Source organism: Gekko japonicus, unplaced genomic scaffold (assembly GCF_001447785.1).
Source record: "Gekko japonicus isolate JY-2015 unplaced genomic scaffold, Gekko_japonicus_V1.1 scaffold1850, whole genome shotgun sequence".
Taxonomy (NCBI): Eukaryota; Metazoa; Chordata; class Lepidosauria; order Squamata; family Gekkonidae; genus Gekko; species Gekko japonicus.
The window spans coordinates 144,839-159,565 of NW_015163658.1; the positions used below are offsets into that span (position 1 = coordinate 144,839).

At 51.3% G+C, this 14,727-nt stretch overlaps 1 protein-coding gene across 1 annotated transcript in view; it reads left to right on the forward strand.

Annotated features, from left to right (window-relative positions):
• CSPG5 (chondroitin sulfate proteoglycan 5) overlaps positions 1 to 14,727 on the forward strand; it is a 44,705-nt gene that overhangs the window by 14,692 nt on the left and 15,286 nt on the right. Inside the window, exon 3 of the mRNA XM_015407716.1 lies at positions 1,180 to 1,368. Coding sequence (XP_015263202.1) covers positions 1,180 to 1,368 — 189 coding nt within the window. The remainder of the gene's footprint in view (positions 1 to 1,179; positions 1,369 to 14,727) is intronic.

A 14,727-nucleotide genomic window follows, 5' to 3' on the forward strand; every position in this document is an offset into this window, starting at 1 on the left:
TCTCACATAGGGGCCAGCCAGTCCCTCTGGAGGGCCAGCAACAGGGCACGGAGGCCGAGGCCTTCCCCTGAGAAGAACCTCAGAAGAGCCCTGCTGGGTCAGACTAGGGAGGGTCCATCTAGTCCAGCCTCCCGTCTCACACAGGGGCCAGCCAGTCCCTCTGGAGGGCCAACAACAGGGCAGAGAGGCCGAGGCCTTCCCATGATAAGAACCTCAGAAGAGCCCTGCTGTGTCTGACCAGGGAGGGTCCATCCAGTCCAGCCTCCCGTCTCACCCAGGGGCCAGCCAGTTCCTCTGGAGGGCCAGCAGCAGGGCACAGAGGCCGAGGCCTTCCCCTGAGAAGAACATCCGAAGAGCCCTGCTGGGTCAGACCAGGGAGGGTCCATCTAGTCCAGCCTCCCGTCTCACATAGGGGCCAGCCAGTCCCTCTGGAGGGCCAGCAACAGGGCACAGAGGCCGAGGCCTTTCCCTGAGAAGAACATCTGAAGAGCCCTGCTGGATCAGACCAGGGAGGGTCCCTCTAGTCCAGCCTCCCGTCTCACACAGGGGCCAACCAGTTCCTCTGGAGGGCCAACAACAGGGCAGAGAGGCCGAGGCCTTCCCCTGAGAAGAACCTCAGAAGAGCCCTGCTGGGTCAGACCAGGGAGGGTCCATCTAGTCCAGCCTCCCATCTCACATAGGGGCCAGCCAGTCCCTCTGGAGGGCCAACAACAGGGCAGAGAGGCCGAGGCGTTCCCCTGATGTTGCTTCTTGGCAGGGCTGTGGGTGGTAAGCCCTCCCTGCAGTGGACCCAGGACAGCTGTCCCTGTTGTCCTTTGGTTAAGACCATCCCTGGTTCCCATCACAGACTTCCTGGTCCTTTTTTCTGGACATGACAGGGACTGAACCTGGGACCTTCTGCATGCCAGGCAGATGCTCTGCCACTAAGCCACAGCGCCCCCAGGTGGCTGTGTGCACATGGTTTACACAACTGGGGGTGTGGTGGGAGAGCTGGTCTGTGCCCCCCCCCAAAAAAAACCCTGAAAGCATTCCTGGACTCCAGTCCCTGCTTGTCCTGTATATTCTGCCTCTGACTTATGGAGGCTCCGTTGGGTTGAACTTCTCAAAGTCATGGGAAGAGCCATGTAGAGGGATCTGGGGTCCGTTGCTGAGGGCCCTGTGTTCTGTCTCCGCTTGCAGGTGCAACACCCAGGACTACATCTGGCACAAGGGCACCCGGTGCGAGTCCATCATCACCGACTTCCAGGTGATGTGCGTGGCCGTGGGATCCGCCGCCCTGGTGGTCCTGCTCCTCTTCATGATGACCGTCTTCTTTGCCAAGAAGCTGTACCTGCTCAAAACTGAGAACAACAAACTGCGCAAGACCAAGTGAGTGGGGGAGCCCAGGGAGAAAGCAGGCTGTGGGGTGGGGCGGAGCGGAGCACATTCGAGCAAGAGAGAAACGCATAGGTGGGGTGGTGGAGGGGGGGAAATGGATATTAAAAAACCAGCAGGAGGGTGGTGGTGAGCCGTTGGGGGTTGCCAACTTTCAGGTGTGTAGAAACAACAGAGAGATCATGGGAAGGATGCAAACAATGATGAAAATAGCCGTGATGTAGTATTATGAAAAATATATTTAGACTGCTGTTTTGTAGTGAGTAAAAGTAGAGACATCACCCTGCCAACAAAAGTCCGCATGGTCAAAGCAATGGTATTCCCAGTAGTCATGTATGGCTGCAAGAGTTGGACTATAGGGAAGGCCGAGCGCTGAACAATAGATTCTTTTGAACTATGGTGCTGGAGAAGACTCTTGAGAGTCCCTTGGACTGCAAGAAGATCAAATCAGTCAATCCTAAAAGAAATCCACCCTGACTGTTCCTTGGAAGGCCAGATACTGAAACTGAAGCTCAACGACTTTGGCCACCCAATGAGAAGGGAGCACTCACTGGAGAAGACCCTGATGCTGGGAAAGACTGAAGGTCAAAGAAGACGGGGACGGCAAAGGATGAGATGGTTAGACATGTCATAGATGCAACGAACATGAAGTTGAGCAAACTTCAGAGGACGGCGGAAGACAAGAAGGCCTGGCGTGATGTGGTCCATGGGGTCACGAAGAGTTGGACTCGACTGTGCGACTGAACAACAACAAGTGTTTCTTCAACAAGTAATAAAGATGTACACATACACTCAGCGGAAACTGCATATACTCCCGTTTCACATGACAGCTTTTTCATGGTGTGCTGCGTAAACAGCATTAATTTACACGTCACTGAAATGAGAGGAAAAACAATTGCATTCCAATGACCATCTTATGTTGTCACTGATACGTGCATGCAAACTCCATAATGCCTACCGCAAAGTTAAAAATACTTACACAATTCTCATCTGTGAATTAACACTCAAACATTCTTCCCACTCCATTGAAACAAGTTCTTTCCGTGCTCATAATATCCTAGCAAACGATTCCCTTGGACTGCAAGAAGAACAAATCAGTCAATCCTAAAAGAAATCAACCCTGACTGTTCCCTGGAAGGCCAGATAATGAAACTGAAGCTCAAATACTTTGGCCACCCAATGAGAAGGGAGCACTCACTGGAGAAGACCCTGATGCTGGGAAAGACTGAAGGTCAAAGAAGACGGGGACGGCAAAGGATGAGATGGTTAGACATGTCATCGATGCAACGAACATGAAACTGAGCAAACTTCAGAGGACGGCGGAAGACAGGAAGGCCTGGCGGGAGCTGGTCCATGGGGTCGCGAAGAGTCGGACTCGACTGTGCGACTGAACAAGAAATGTTAAAACTGATAGGCAAGGAATTACAAAGTCAAACGCAGTTAATGATACATTCCCTTCTCTTAGAAGCGCAAAACGAAAATTTGGCCACCATTTCCATAATCACTGAGGAGCGAGTAGAAAGTAAATAAGACGTCTTTCATTCATCAGAATGATTTGCTGGATTCCTCAGCAAGGGCTCAAGATATAATGCCTCGAGCGTCTCGATAGAAGATACAGTGTAGAATGACGTGATCCAGACTCTCAGTTTCAGTCTGTCCACATAAGAAGTCTTGGAGAACCTCTACCACCCAGTGCAGCCGAAGGCAACACATTAAAACGGCCTAACATAAAAGCTCTTCGATAGTGAGGAATGATTAAACCAAAAAAATATTCCGCAATAGACCCTTGGGGAGGAAGCCCTATCTTCAAGGGGGAGCATCTACCTGAAGGCTTGGCTCAGCATAAAACAGCTTTATGTGTTCTGCGGGGCAGAAATTCTTTTTTTTTTAGAAGTACCCGAGGGTACACTTTTATTATTTTTTTCCATTATATACTACAGACATACATACAAACAACCCCCAACTACCCCCCACAACATATAACATATAACAAGAGACTTTATTATTTCTTCTGCTTATTAAATTTCTAAATTCATTATCTATTTTACTAAGCTTTTCTGTGTTCTCACATTACTACATTTATCTATCATTTGCGTTTACATTATACCAATCGTAGAATCTCTTCCAAGTTTTTTGAAAAGTCCGTTCCGTGCCGGCTCTCATCTCAAGCGTCAGTTTGTCATTTTCCGCCGTTTCAAATAGCTTGTTCACGTACTCTTGTTTTGTTGGTATTTCCATTATTTCCCAATATTTGGCATATACTATCCTTGCAGCTGCCGACAAATGAACTATCAAATACCTGCGGAGCAGAAATTTAACAGTGGCACCTCCCACAGCCATTGTTCCCTCTAAGCTGTGGAGTCTTATGAGCAGAAATTCTCCTTTGTGAGCTCCTGGCATTAAAGTTGTGAGCGAGCGATTTGGCTACTGTACAAATTAGTTGGCTCTGGAGCCCTCCTTCCCGAGCTAAGACAAAAATGTGTGAGCTGGAAGCTAAAGAACTGTGAGGTAGCTCACTCTAACTCAGAGGGAACACTGCAAGTCAGCACCGTGTCCATCGCAGACACAGTCCTATGCACATGGATGCACACCATGCACTGCAGCGCGGCGGCTGGGGGAGCTATGCCAGATCCTGGAGGGACTTTCTTGTTACGCTTGCATCCACAAACTACACGCCAACTCTGCTAGTTGAGCGGGTTCCCCGCCTGCTCTGGAGGGAATTCCCTCTCTCGGCCCAACTTTGTGATTTACGGGAGAGTCTCCTGCCTGGGAAAGATGCCAGGCGTCTGTTGGAATGGCTTTGCCTGTCGGCCTCTCCCCGGGCCATCTATTTCCTGCGTGCAGGTGGAGGTTGTTGGAAGAGGTGAAACCGGGGAAGGGATGTTGGACAAGTCCATGGAGTCCTGAAAATGAAGAAACACTGGCAGGCAGAACCTACCGTGCAAAAGCAGGAGACAAAAAGAAGAATAACAAAGAGGAGGAAACTCTCATCTGGGAGAACCGGGTTTGATTCCCTATTCCTCCACTCACAGCTGCTGGATGACCTTGGGCAAGCCGTAGTTCTGTCAGAGCTGTTCTCTCAAGGACAGTCCTCGAAAGAGCTCTCTCAGCCCCACCTATCTCACAGGGTGTCTGTTGTGGGGAGCGGAAGGGAAAGGAGTTTGTAAGCCGCTCTGAGCCTCCGAGTGAAAGGCGGGGTATAAATCCAATCTTCCTCCTCTAGTTTGGTGTAGTGGTTAAGTGTGCGGACTCTAATCTGGGAGAACCGGGTTTGATTCCCCACTCCTTTTACACTTGCACCTGCTGGATGACCTTGGGCAAGCTGTAGTTCTGGCACAGCTGTTCTATCAAGGGCCATCCTTGAAAGAGCTCTCTCAGCCCCGCCTACCTCACAGGGTGTTGTCTGTTGTGGGGAGGGGAAGGGAAAGGAGTTTGTAAGCTGCTCTGAGACTCCTTTGGGTAGTGAAGCGCGGGGTATAAATCCAATCTCCACCTCTTCCTCTTCTTCTTCCTCTTCTTCCTCCTCCTCCTCTTCTTCCTCTTCTTCTTCTTCTTCTTCCTCTTCTTCTTCCTTCTCCTCTTCTTCTTCCTCTTCCTCTTCCTCTTCTTCTTCTTCTCCCCCCCCCCGACTATTACATAAAGCCCTGTGGAGGATCCAGGCAGAGCAGCTCTTTAACTGGCTGGAAAAGTTTGGGGGGGGGGCCCTGTGGAGAGGGGCACTGAAATCCAAGAGCAAGCTTAGCTGCTGCACCATAGGGAATCGGTCCGGTTTGCTCCTGTGGTGCTTGAACATCCCAGTCTGCCCTTGTGGAGGAGGCACCTCCCCCTGCAAGGGATGCTGTGGGGAGGGGGGTTTCATGTGGGCTTCTTGGAAGTGTTGGGGCCACTCTCGACCGCAGCTCTAGAGAGACCCTGGGCCCGATCCAGCAGGGCTGTTCTGACATTTCCTAAGACCCACCTTTTGAGACGCTGTGAGAGAGAAGGGGAGGTTGTCTGTAAAGTCTTTTGGACAAATATTAACAGCTGTTATTATCACTGGTGCAGAAGGGCTGGTTCACCCACCTCCATCTCCCTCATGTGCGAGTGGGCAGTGTTCCCGCTAAGTGCCGTTAGTGTGAGCTAGCTCACGGTTTTTTAGCCTCTGGCTCACACATTTTTGCCTTGGCTCAGGAAGGAGGGCTCCAGAGCAAACAAATCTATGCAGCAGCCAGACCGCTCGCTCACAACTTTAATGCTTAGCAGCTCACAAAGTAGAATTTTTGCTCACAAGACGCCAAAGCTTAGAGGGAGCGTTTGCACAGAACACTTCCCAAGGACCCAAGACTGACTCAGAATCAGTCTTTTCTCCTGAATGCAGCTCATGCCCTCAGTGTTTGAATGTGTGTGAATCAGCCATTAGTATTTCTGTTGTGCTTCCTCAAAAGTGCGTCATGCGCTGGAATTGGGTTGCTGTGACAACAGCCCTGTAAAGCAGGACGGAGAAGGGATCACAGGTATCCATACAGGAAATACAACAAATAAGCAAACACTGTGATATGAATGAGTCGGGCATTTGGTAAAGATCACATTATATTATAAATAAAACTTTACAATATTGCAAGGAAAAATCCCGTCATTCTCAACGAGCATCCGGATATCAGCTCATTTCATCCCAGTCTTCCTCAGGAGCACACTTGAAATGGAACCACACCTTAAAAAGGATATTACAGCTTTGGAAAAAGTGCAGAAAAGGGCAACTCGAATGATAAAAGGGTTCGAACACTTTCCCTATGAGGAAAGGTTAAGGCGCTTAGGGCTCTTTAGCTTGGAGAAACGACGACTGAGGGGTGACATGATCGAGGTTTATAAGATTATGCATGGGAAAGAGCAGGTAGAGAAAGAGGTACTTTTCTCCCTTTCTCACAGTACAAGAACTCGTGGGCACTCCATGAAACTGATGAGCGGTCGGGTTAGAACGGATAAAAGGAAGTACTTCTTCACCCAAAGAGTGATTCACACATGGAATTCACGGCCACAGGAGGTGGTGGCGGCTACAAGCATGGACGGCTTCAAAAGGGAATTAGATAAGCATATGGAACAGAGGTCCATCAGTGGCTATTAGCTACAAGGTATAAATAGGGGCTCTGGGGCAAGTGATGCTCTGTCTTCTTGGTGCTTGGGGGGGGGGGTCAACAGTGGGAGGGCTTCTAATGTCCTGGCCCCCCTGGTGGACTTCCTGATGGCACTGGTATTTCTGGCCACTGTGTGACACAGAGTGTTGGACTGGATGGGCCTTTGGCCTGATCCAACATTGGCATCTCTTATGTTCTTAAGTTCTAAAAGATTAAATAATTCAAAAAAATCGCAAAATAATACTTAATTTTTTAAAAAAAGAATAATACTCCATTCAGCTTCATGTTGCTTTTCGTTTTAAATGCCATGGGTTTTTCCCGGGGTAATTTGAAGAAAATGAAGACGTTGTTAAGTATTGGTTTGCTCCTAATGTAACAGAGCTGTATTCAATACAATACAATAGGATTACTCCTGAGGAAGTAATGAGCTGATATCCAGGTACTCGTTGAGAATGATGGACTTTTCCTTGTAATATTGTAAAGTTTTATTTATAATATTGTATGATCTTTACCAGGTGTCCTAGACATTCATACTTCAGTTTATAGCAGGCTGACAGGGCAATCCGAAGAGCATTTCCTGAGAGCAAGCCCCCGCCGAGTGAAGTGGGACTTACGTCTGAGTAGACCTGCTTAGGACTGCTCCCACTAGCTTGATGAAGCCTTCCCCACCCTCTAAGTGCCTGGCCCAGCTGAGCTTGGAACCAGGATCTTTGAACACATTGGTGATGGTCATTATAATTGATGTCCTTTACGTGTACCCCACCCTTTCTCCCAAATGGGGGCCCAGAGCTGCTTACATCCTTCTCCTCTCCTCCATTTCGACCTCACAACAACCCTGTGGTCAGGCTGAGAGTGTGTGACTGGGCCCGAGGTCACCCAGCGAGCTTCAGTGACAAAGTGGGGATTCGAACCTGGGTCTCCCAGATCCTAGTCTGACACTCTTAAGAGCCAGTATGGTGTGGTGGTTAAGAGTGCGGACTCTAATCTGGGAGAACCGGGCTTGAGTCCCCACTCCCCCATATGCAGCCAGCTGGGTGGCCTCGGGTCAGTCACAAGTTCTCTCGGAGCTGTTTTCTCAAGGGCAGTTCTCGAAAGAGCTCTCTCGGACCCAACTGCCTCACAGGGTGTCTTTGTTGTGGGGAGGGGAAAGGAAAAGAGTTTGTAAGCCGCTCTGAGACTCCGAGTGAAGGGTGGGGTATAAATCCAATCTCTCTCTCTCTCTCCCCACTCCTCCCCACTGGCTTTCTAACCACTCTTAACCACTAAACTGCACCAGCTCTTAGTTAGAAAGAGCAGCTGATGGTAAAGGGTGATGTAACATGTTCTGAGCAGTGGGGCTACTCTAGAAGAGCCCTCCCTGTGCTAGATCGGATAATGTCCCTTCCTCTCTAGGGTCACATTTGGAGGAAAACATGTTTCTGCAAGGTTGACGCAGGAACCGGCCGTGCACAGTGCTGATTGGCTGGCCTTCTGTGATGTCGCCAAGAAAACTCCTCCCCCACCGACTCCCCAAAGCTGCTTTGGGCTTCTAAAAGAAGTCCTTTTTCATATTCATTTAATTAGGGGATGAGGGGGTGGATACATTCTTGACCATTCATGTGGCAGTAATTAGAAGAGTGGGCAGTGTGGAGGGTGTGTGTGTGTGTGTGTGTGTGTGTGTGTGTGTGACGACTGAGCCAGCATTTGATTTGTTTTTGCACATCTCTGGGGCTGTGAAGGGAGCAGGGGCTGAGGGAAGTGCAACAGCCTGGATGAAGAGAAGCTTGAGGGCTCATATGTGCCCTCGCACATGGTGTGCGTGCGCATGGGTACACAGTGGGTAGGAGCCAGCGTGGTGGATTTTCAGTTTCCTGGCAGCTCTTGCTTCTGCGAATGCGGAGCATCCACACACCACTTAACCACTACACCACTGGAGAGCCAGTTTGGTCTCGTGGTTCAGTGCGCGGAGTCTAATCTGGGAGAACCGGGTTTGATCCCCCACTCCTCCTCCACTTGCACCTGGATGACCTTGGGCAAGCCACAGTTCTGATAAGAGCTGTTCTTGAAAAAGGGCCGTTTCTGTCAGAGCTCTCTCAGCCCCACCTGCCTCACAGGGTGCCTGTTGTGGGGAGGGGAAGGGAAAGGAGTTTGTAAGCCAATCTTGAGACTCCTTTGGGTAGTGAAGGGCGGGGTATAAATCCAATCTCCCTCCTCCAGTTTGGTGTAGTGGTTAAGTGTACGGACTCTAATCTGGGAGAACCGGGTTTTATTCCCCACTTCTCCACTTGCACCTGCTGATGTGCCCTTGGGTCAGTCACAAGCTCTGTCAGAGCTGTTCTTGAAAAAGAGCCGTTTCTGTCAGTGCTCTCTCAGCCCCACCGACCTCACAGGGTGTCTGTTGTGGGGAGGGGAAGGGAAAGGAGTTTGTAAGCCGCTCTGAGACTCCAAGTGAAGGGCGGGGTATAAATCCAATCTCTTCTTCTCCTCCTCCTCCTCCTCTTCTTCTTCTTCATGGTATGTATGCAGCCAGTTTGGTGTAGTGGTTAAGTAGCGTTTAAGACTCTAATCTGGGAGAACCGGGTTTGATTCCCCACTCCTCCACTCGCACCTGGCTGGATGACCTTGGGCAAGCCATGGTTCTGATAAGAGCTGTCCTTGAAAGAGCAGTTTCTGTCAAGAGCTCTCTCAGCCCCACCGACCTCACAGGGTGTCTGTTGTGGGGAGGGGAAGGGAAAGGAGTTTGTAAGCCGCTCTGAGACTCCTTTGGGTAGTGAAGGGTGGGGTATGAATCCAATCTCCTCCTCCTTCTCCTTATTATTTATTTATTTATTATATTTATGCCCCGCCCATCCTGCGAACAGGCTCAGGGCGGCTAACAAAGCGGTACATAAAACACATACTCATTCATATTACGTGATTTAACAGTTAGCAATGAAGTGCTCGCAGTACTAAAGGTTAGATGGCGTGCTTTCCAGATCCAAATCCACGTGGTTCTTTCCCCAGCACTTTTCTTGCCTCGTTTCAAAAAAGGTGGCTGACAGGTCACTATAGATTATAAGATTATAATAATCTACAGCACCACTATACCAATTCCCAGCTATCGTTTTTTTTAAAAAAAGCAAGGCCCCCCAGCCCTTTTTGTTGTGAAGTTATAAAGGGAGATGTGTAGCCTCCACATTCTGTGTGGAAAGGGTGTGTGTGTGAAGTGCAGGATTTGCTGCCAGGCTTTTTTTGTAGAAAAAGCCCAGCAGGAACTCATTAGCATAATAGGCCACACCCAACAGCAGAAACTCATTAGCATATTAGGCCACGCCCCTGATAGCACAGCTCATTGGCATATTAGACCACACATACCCATGTTACCAGAAGTGTGGTCATCCAGCCACACCCACCTTTTGCTTCTTATTCTGTTTACTTTGTGGTCCAAACCCAGGGCCTTTTTTTGTAGCAGGGACTCCTTTGCATGTTAGGCCACACACCCCTAATGTAGCCAATCCTAATGAGTTTCTGCTGTTAGGTGTGGCCTATTATGTTAATGAGTTCCTGCTGGGCGTGGCCAACTCAGGAGCCAGCCGGAACTCTGTTCCTGTGCGTTCCTGCCCAAAAATAGCCCTGGCTGCCCCCAACACATGGCCTGCTTAAGGCTTCCCCTCATTTTCCTGTTTTCCTACTCATGGGGCCAGCTACAGTGTTCTCCACTCTCTCTAAAGGGTGAGGTTTCATTCCTTGCGGCGGAAGGAGGGGGACAGCGCCGCAGCAGCCCCCCCCCCCCCCACACCCGCATCTCTGGCTCTCCCCAAAAAAGAAAGCCGCAGCTGTGCTTTGGCTGCGTGCTGCAGACCTGACTTTGTGTGGAAGCCTCCTCCAGAGGCCGCAGAATGAACCGTCTGCCGGGCGTCCCCCGCCCTCTCGCTCTCCCGTCTGCTAACCCCGCATAACCCCACTGAGCATCTGGCTCGGAGAGGCAGAGCGAAGATTCCCGCTCCCGGCCCGCTTTCCTCTCCCTCTCCCAGGGCTGGGCGGTCGGGGCCGGTGCAGGCCAGGTCCCTAACGAGCGGTTAATTATGGTTTGCAGAGTGCCTTCAGTAATTGCCTCGGAGTGCTTGGCTGCCTCTGCTTGCAAACATTCTCCAGCCAGCCAGGACCGGGCCTGCCCCCGAAGAGCCCCCAGAGCATCCGGCAGGCCCGCCCTCCTCCCTTTCATTGGTGTGCCTTGAGCATGCAGACAAACGGGTGGTCCTTCTCTGGCGTGGGAACAACACTCCGTGGCTAGTAGGACGGGGTTACACCTGTCTGTGGGTCCCTGCCCTTTTCCCAAGGAGCTGAGAGAGGCGTTCCTGGCTCTCTCCGTTTCATTTTATCCACAGAAGAGAAGGATCTACATTTCTACTCTGCTATGTCTGATGAAGGAGCTGCGGTGGCTCAAGTGGTTAAGACGCTGAACTGCATGCTGTGGGAGGTCGGTAGTTCAGCAGTTCGAGACCCGAGTGTGCCGCATGACGGAGTGAGCTCCCGTCTCTCGTTCCTGCCAACCTAGCAGTTCGAAAGCAAGAAATTGCAAGTAGATAAATAGGTACCACTTCGGTGGGAAGGGAACAGCGTTCCGTGCGCCTTGGTGTTTAGTCATGCCGGCCACATGACCACGGAAACGTCTTTGGACAGCGCTGGCTCTTCGGCTTTGAACGGAGATGAGCACCGCAACCCTAGAGTCGGATTCGACTGGCTTTCGAGCAAGGGAACCTTTACCTTTACCTTTTATGTCTGATGATGGTGGCTAAGATGCTGAACTGCAGACCGGAAGGTCTGTCATTCGGCAGTTTGTGTGAAAAAAGGACTTCCTGATGCTGTCCATCTTCACAGGACAGCTGCATGAAATTTCTCTCAGTCCACATCTCTCCCACCATTCATAGCTTTGCAGACCTCAAGCACCAGTCGTCTTTAGGGGAGGGGCCGTGGCTCAGTGGGTGAGCCTCTGCTTGGCATGCAGAAGGTCCCAGGTTCAATCCCCGGCATCTCCAGTTAAACAGACTAGGCAGGAGGTGATGGGAAAGACCTCCGCCTGAGACCCTGGAGAGCTGTAGAGAGGGGCTGTGGCTCAGCGGAAGAGCCTCTGCTTGGGATGCAGGACATCCCAGGTTCAATCCCCGGCATCTCCAGTTAAACAGACTAGGCAGGAGGTGATGGGAAAGACCTCCGCCTGAGACCCTGGAGAGCTGTAGAGAGGGGCTGTGGCTCAGCGGAAGAGCCTCTGCTTGGGATGCAGGACATCCCAGGTTCAATCCCCGGCATCTCCAGTTAAACAGACTAGGCAGGAGGTGATGGGAAAGACCTCCGCCTGAGACCCTGGAGAGCTGTAGAGAGGGGCTGTGGCTCAGCGGAAGAGCCTCTGCTTGGGATGCAGGACATCCCAGGTTCAATCCCCGGCATCTCCAGTTAAACAGACTAGGCAGGAGGTGATGGGAAAGACCTCCGCCTGAGACCCTGGAGAGCTGTAGAGAGGGGCTGTGGCTCAGCGGAAGAGCCTCTGCTTGGGATGCAGGACATCCCAGGTTCAATCCCCGGCATCTCCAGTTAAACAGACTAGGCAGGAGGTGATGGGAAAGACCTCCGCCTGAGACCCTGGAGAGCTGTAGAGAGGGGCTGTGGCTCAGCGGAAGAGCCTCTGCTTGGGATGCAGGACATCCCAGGTTCAATCCCCGGCATCTCCAGTTAAACAGACTAGGCAGGAGGTGATGTGAAAGACCTCCTCCTGAGACCCTGGAGAGCCCCTGCCACTCCTGAGTAAACAACACTGACCCTGATGGACCAAGGGCATGATTCAGTGTAAGGCTGCTTCATACGTTCATGTGTTTAGCTACCACTAAAAATATCCCAGCATTTTCTGCTGGCTTCCATAAGGAAGTTGCCTGGGAGACTGGCCCGAACAATCTCCCCACCACCAGTCCTGGTCGGATTGCCAGCTCTGGGTTAGGAAGTTCCTGGAGATTTGGGGGCATAATGCCATGGAGTCCACCACTCCTCCCAAAGCAGACGATTTCTCCAGGGGAACTGATCTTTGGAGTCTGGAGCTCAGTCGCAATACTGGGAGATCTCCAGGTCCCACCTGGGGGTTGGCAACCCTAGGTCCTGTGTTCCCACCATGTCACTTGTGGCTCGCAAGGTGCTGTGCTCTCCCAGTCTCCCAGGCCTTTCTGTTTTCCAGGGCCAGACCCAAATTTTGCCGTTTATTCCTGGGCCAGAAGATCGGCCTTTCTGTCCGTGCCCCAAAGGCGGCTCCCCTGGCAACCGGGGGCTGATTTTGCAAGGTCTTGTGCAAACCACTTTCTCTTCCAGTGCAAATGGGTCTGGATTCATCACTCTGGAATAGTTGGTCCTCTCGCAGGGTTGTAGGGTTGCTAATTTTCCTGGAATAACAGCTGATCTCCCCACTATACAGATCAGTTCCCCTGGAGCAAATGGCTGCTTTGGAGGGTGGATGCTATGGCATTCTACCCTGCTGAGCAGCATTCCCTCTAAGCTGAGTCAGTGTGAGCTAGCTCACAGTTTTTTAGCCTCCGGCTCACAGATTTTTGTCTTAGCTCAGGAAGGATGGCTCGAGAGCCAACTAATTCATGCAGCAGCCAAATCACTCGCTCACAGCTTTAATGCCAGGAGCTCACCAAGTAGAATTTCTGCTCACAAGACCCCACAGCTTAGAGGGAGCCTTGCTGCTGAGCACCCTCTACAAGCCCCGCCCTCCCTGGCTTCAATGCCCAAATATCCAGGAATTTCCCAACCTGGAATTGGCAACCTTGTTTGGGAGCAATGCTCCCTCTAAACGATGGAGTCTTGCGAGCAAAAATCCTACTTTGTGAGCTGCTGGCATTAAAGTTGTGAGCGAGCGATTGGGCTGCTGCATAAATCAAGTTTGCTCTGGAGCCCCATCCTTCCTGAGCTGAGACAAAGATGTGTGAGCTGAAGGCTAAAAAACTGTGAGCTGGCTCACACTCACTCAGCTTAGAGGGAACACTGATTGGGAGTAGTCTGAGAAACAAGAGCCCCCCCCCAACCAGAGACTAGGGTTGCCTGCAGCGTTCCCTCTAAGCTGAGTGAGTGTGAGCCAGCTCACAGCTCTTTAGCCTCCGGCTCACAGATTTCTGTCTTCACTCAGGAGAGATGGCTCCAGAGCGAACTGATTTCTGCAGGAGCCAAATCGCTCCTGCAGGAGCTCACAGAGTAGACCTTTTGCTCACAAGGCTCCACAGCGGAGAGGGAGCATTGCTTCCCAGGTCCCCCCTGGTTGCCGGTGGGGGCAGGGGTATAGGCTTGCCAGCTCCAGGTTGGGAAGCTCCTGGAGATTTGGGGATGGGGCCTGGGGAGGACAGAAACAGTGTTCCCTCTTAAGCTGAGTCAGTGTAAGCCGGCTCACAGTTTTTTAGCCTCCGGCTGACGCATTTTCGCCTTAGCTCAGGAAGGACGGCTCCAGAGCAAACTGATTTATGCAGTAGCCAAATTGCTCACTCACAACTTTGATGCCAGGAGCTCACAAAGCAGAATTTTTGCTCATAAGACTCCATGGCTTAGAGGGAGCATTGGACAGGAACCTCAGTGGGGGTACAAAGCACCCATTTCCTCCAGCGGGACTGATCTCCATAGTCTCGAGATGAGCTACAATTCCGGGGGATCCCCCCAGGCCCCACCTGGAGGCTGGCATCCCTTCGGAGCCCTGTCTTGAGGGTTCTGGAGAGCCAGTCTGGTGTCGTGGTTAAGGTCCGCGGACTCTAATCTGGGAGAACCAGGTTTGATTCCGCACTCCTCCACTCACAGCTGCTGAATTACCTTGGGCAAGCCGTAGTTCTGATAAGAGCTGTCCTTGAAAAAGAGCAGTTTCTGTCAGAGCTCTCTCAGCCCCACCTACCTCCCAGGGTGTCTGTTGTGGGGAGGGGAAGGGGAAGGAGTTTGTCAGCCGTTTGTCACTCCTCCTTCTCCTTCTCTTCTTTTTCTTCTTCTTTTATGCCAGTTTGGTGTAGTGGTTAAGTGCACAGGCTCTAATCTGGGAGAACCAGGTTTGATTCCGCACTCCTCCACTCACAGCTGCTGAATTACCTTGGGCAAGCCGTAGTTCTGATAAGAGCTGTTCTTGAAAAAGAGCAGTTCCTGTCAGAGCTCTCTCAGCCCCGCCTACCTCACAGGGTGTTTGTTGTGGGGAGGGGAAGGGAAAGGAGTTTGTAAGCCGCTCTGAGACTCCGAGTGAAGGGCCGGGTATACATCTGAACTCCTCCTC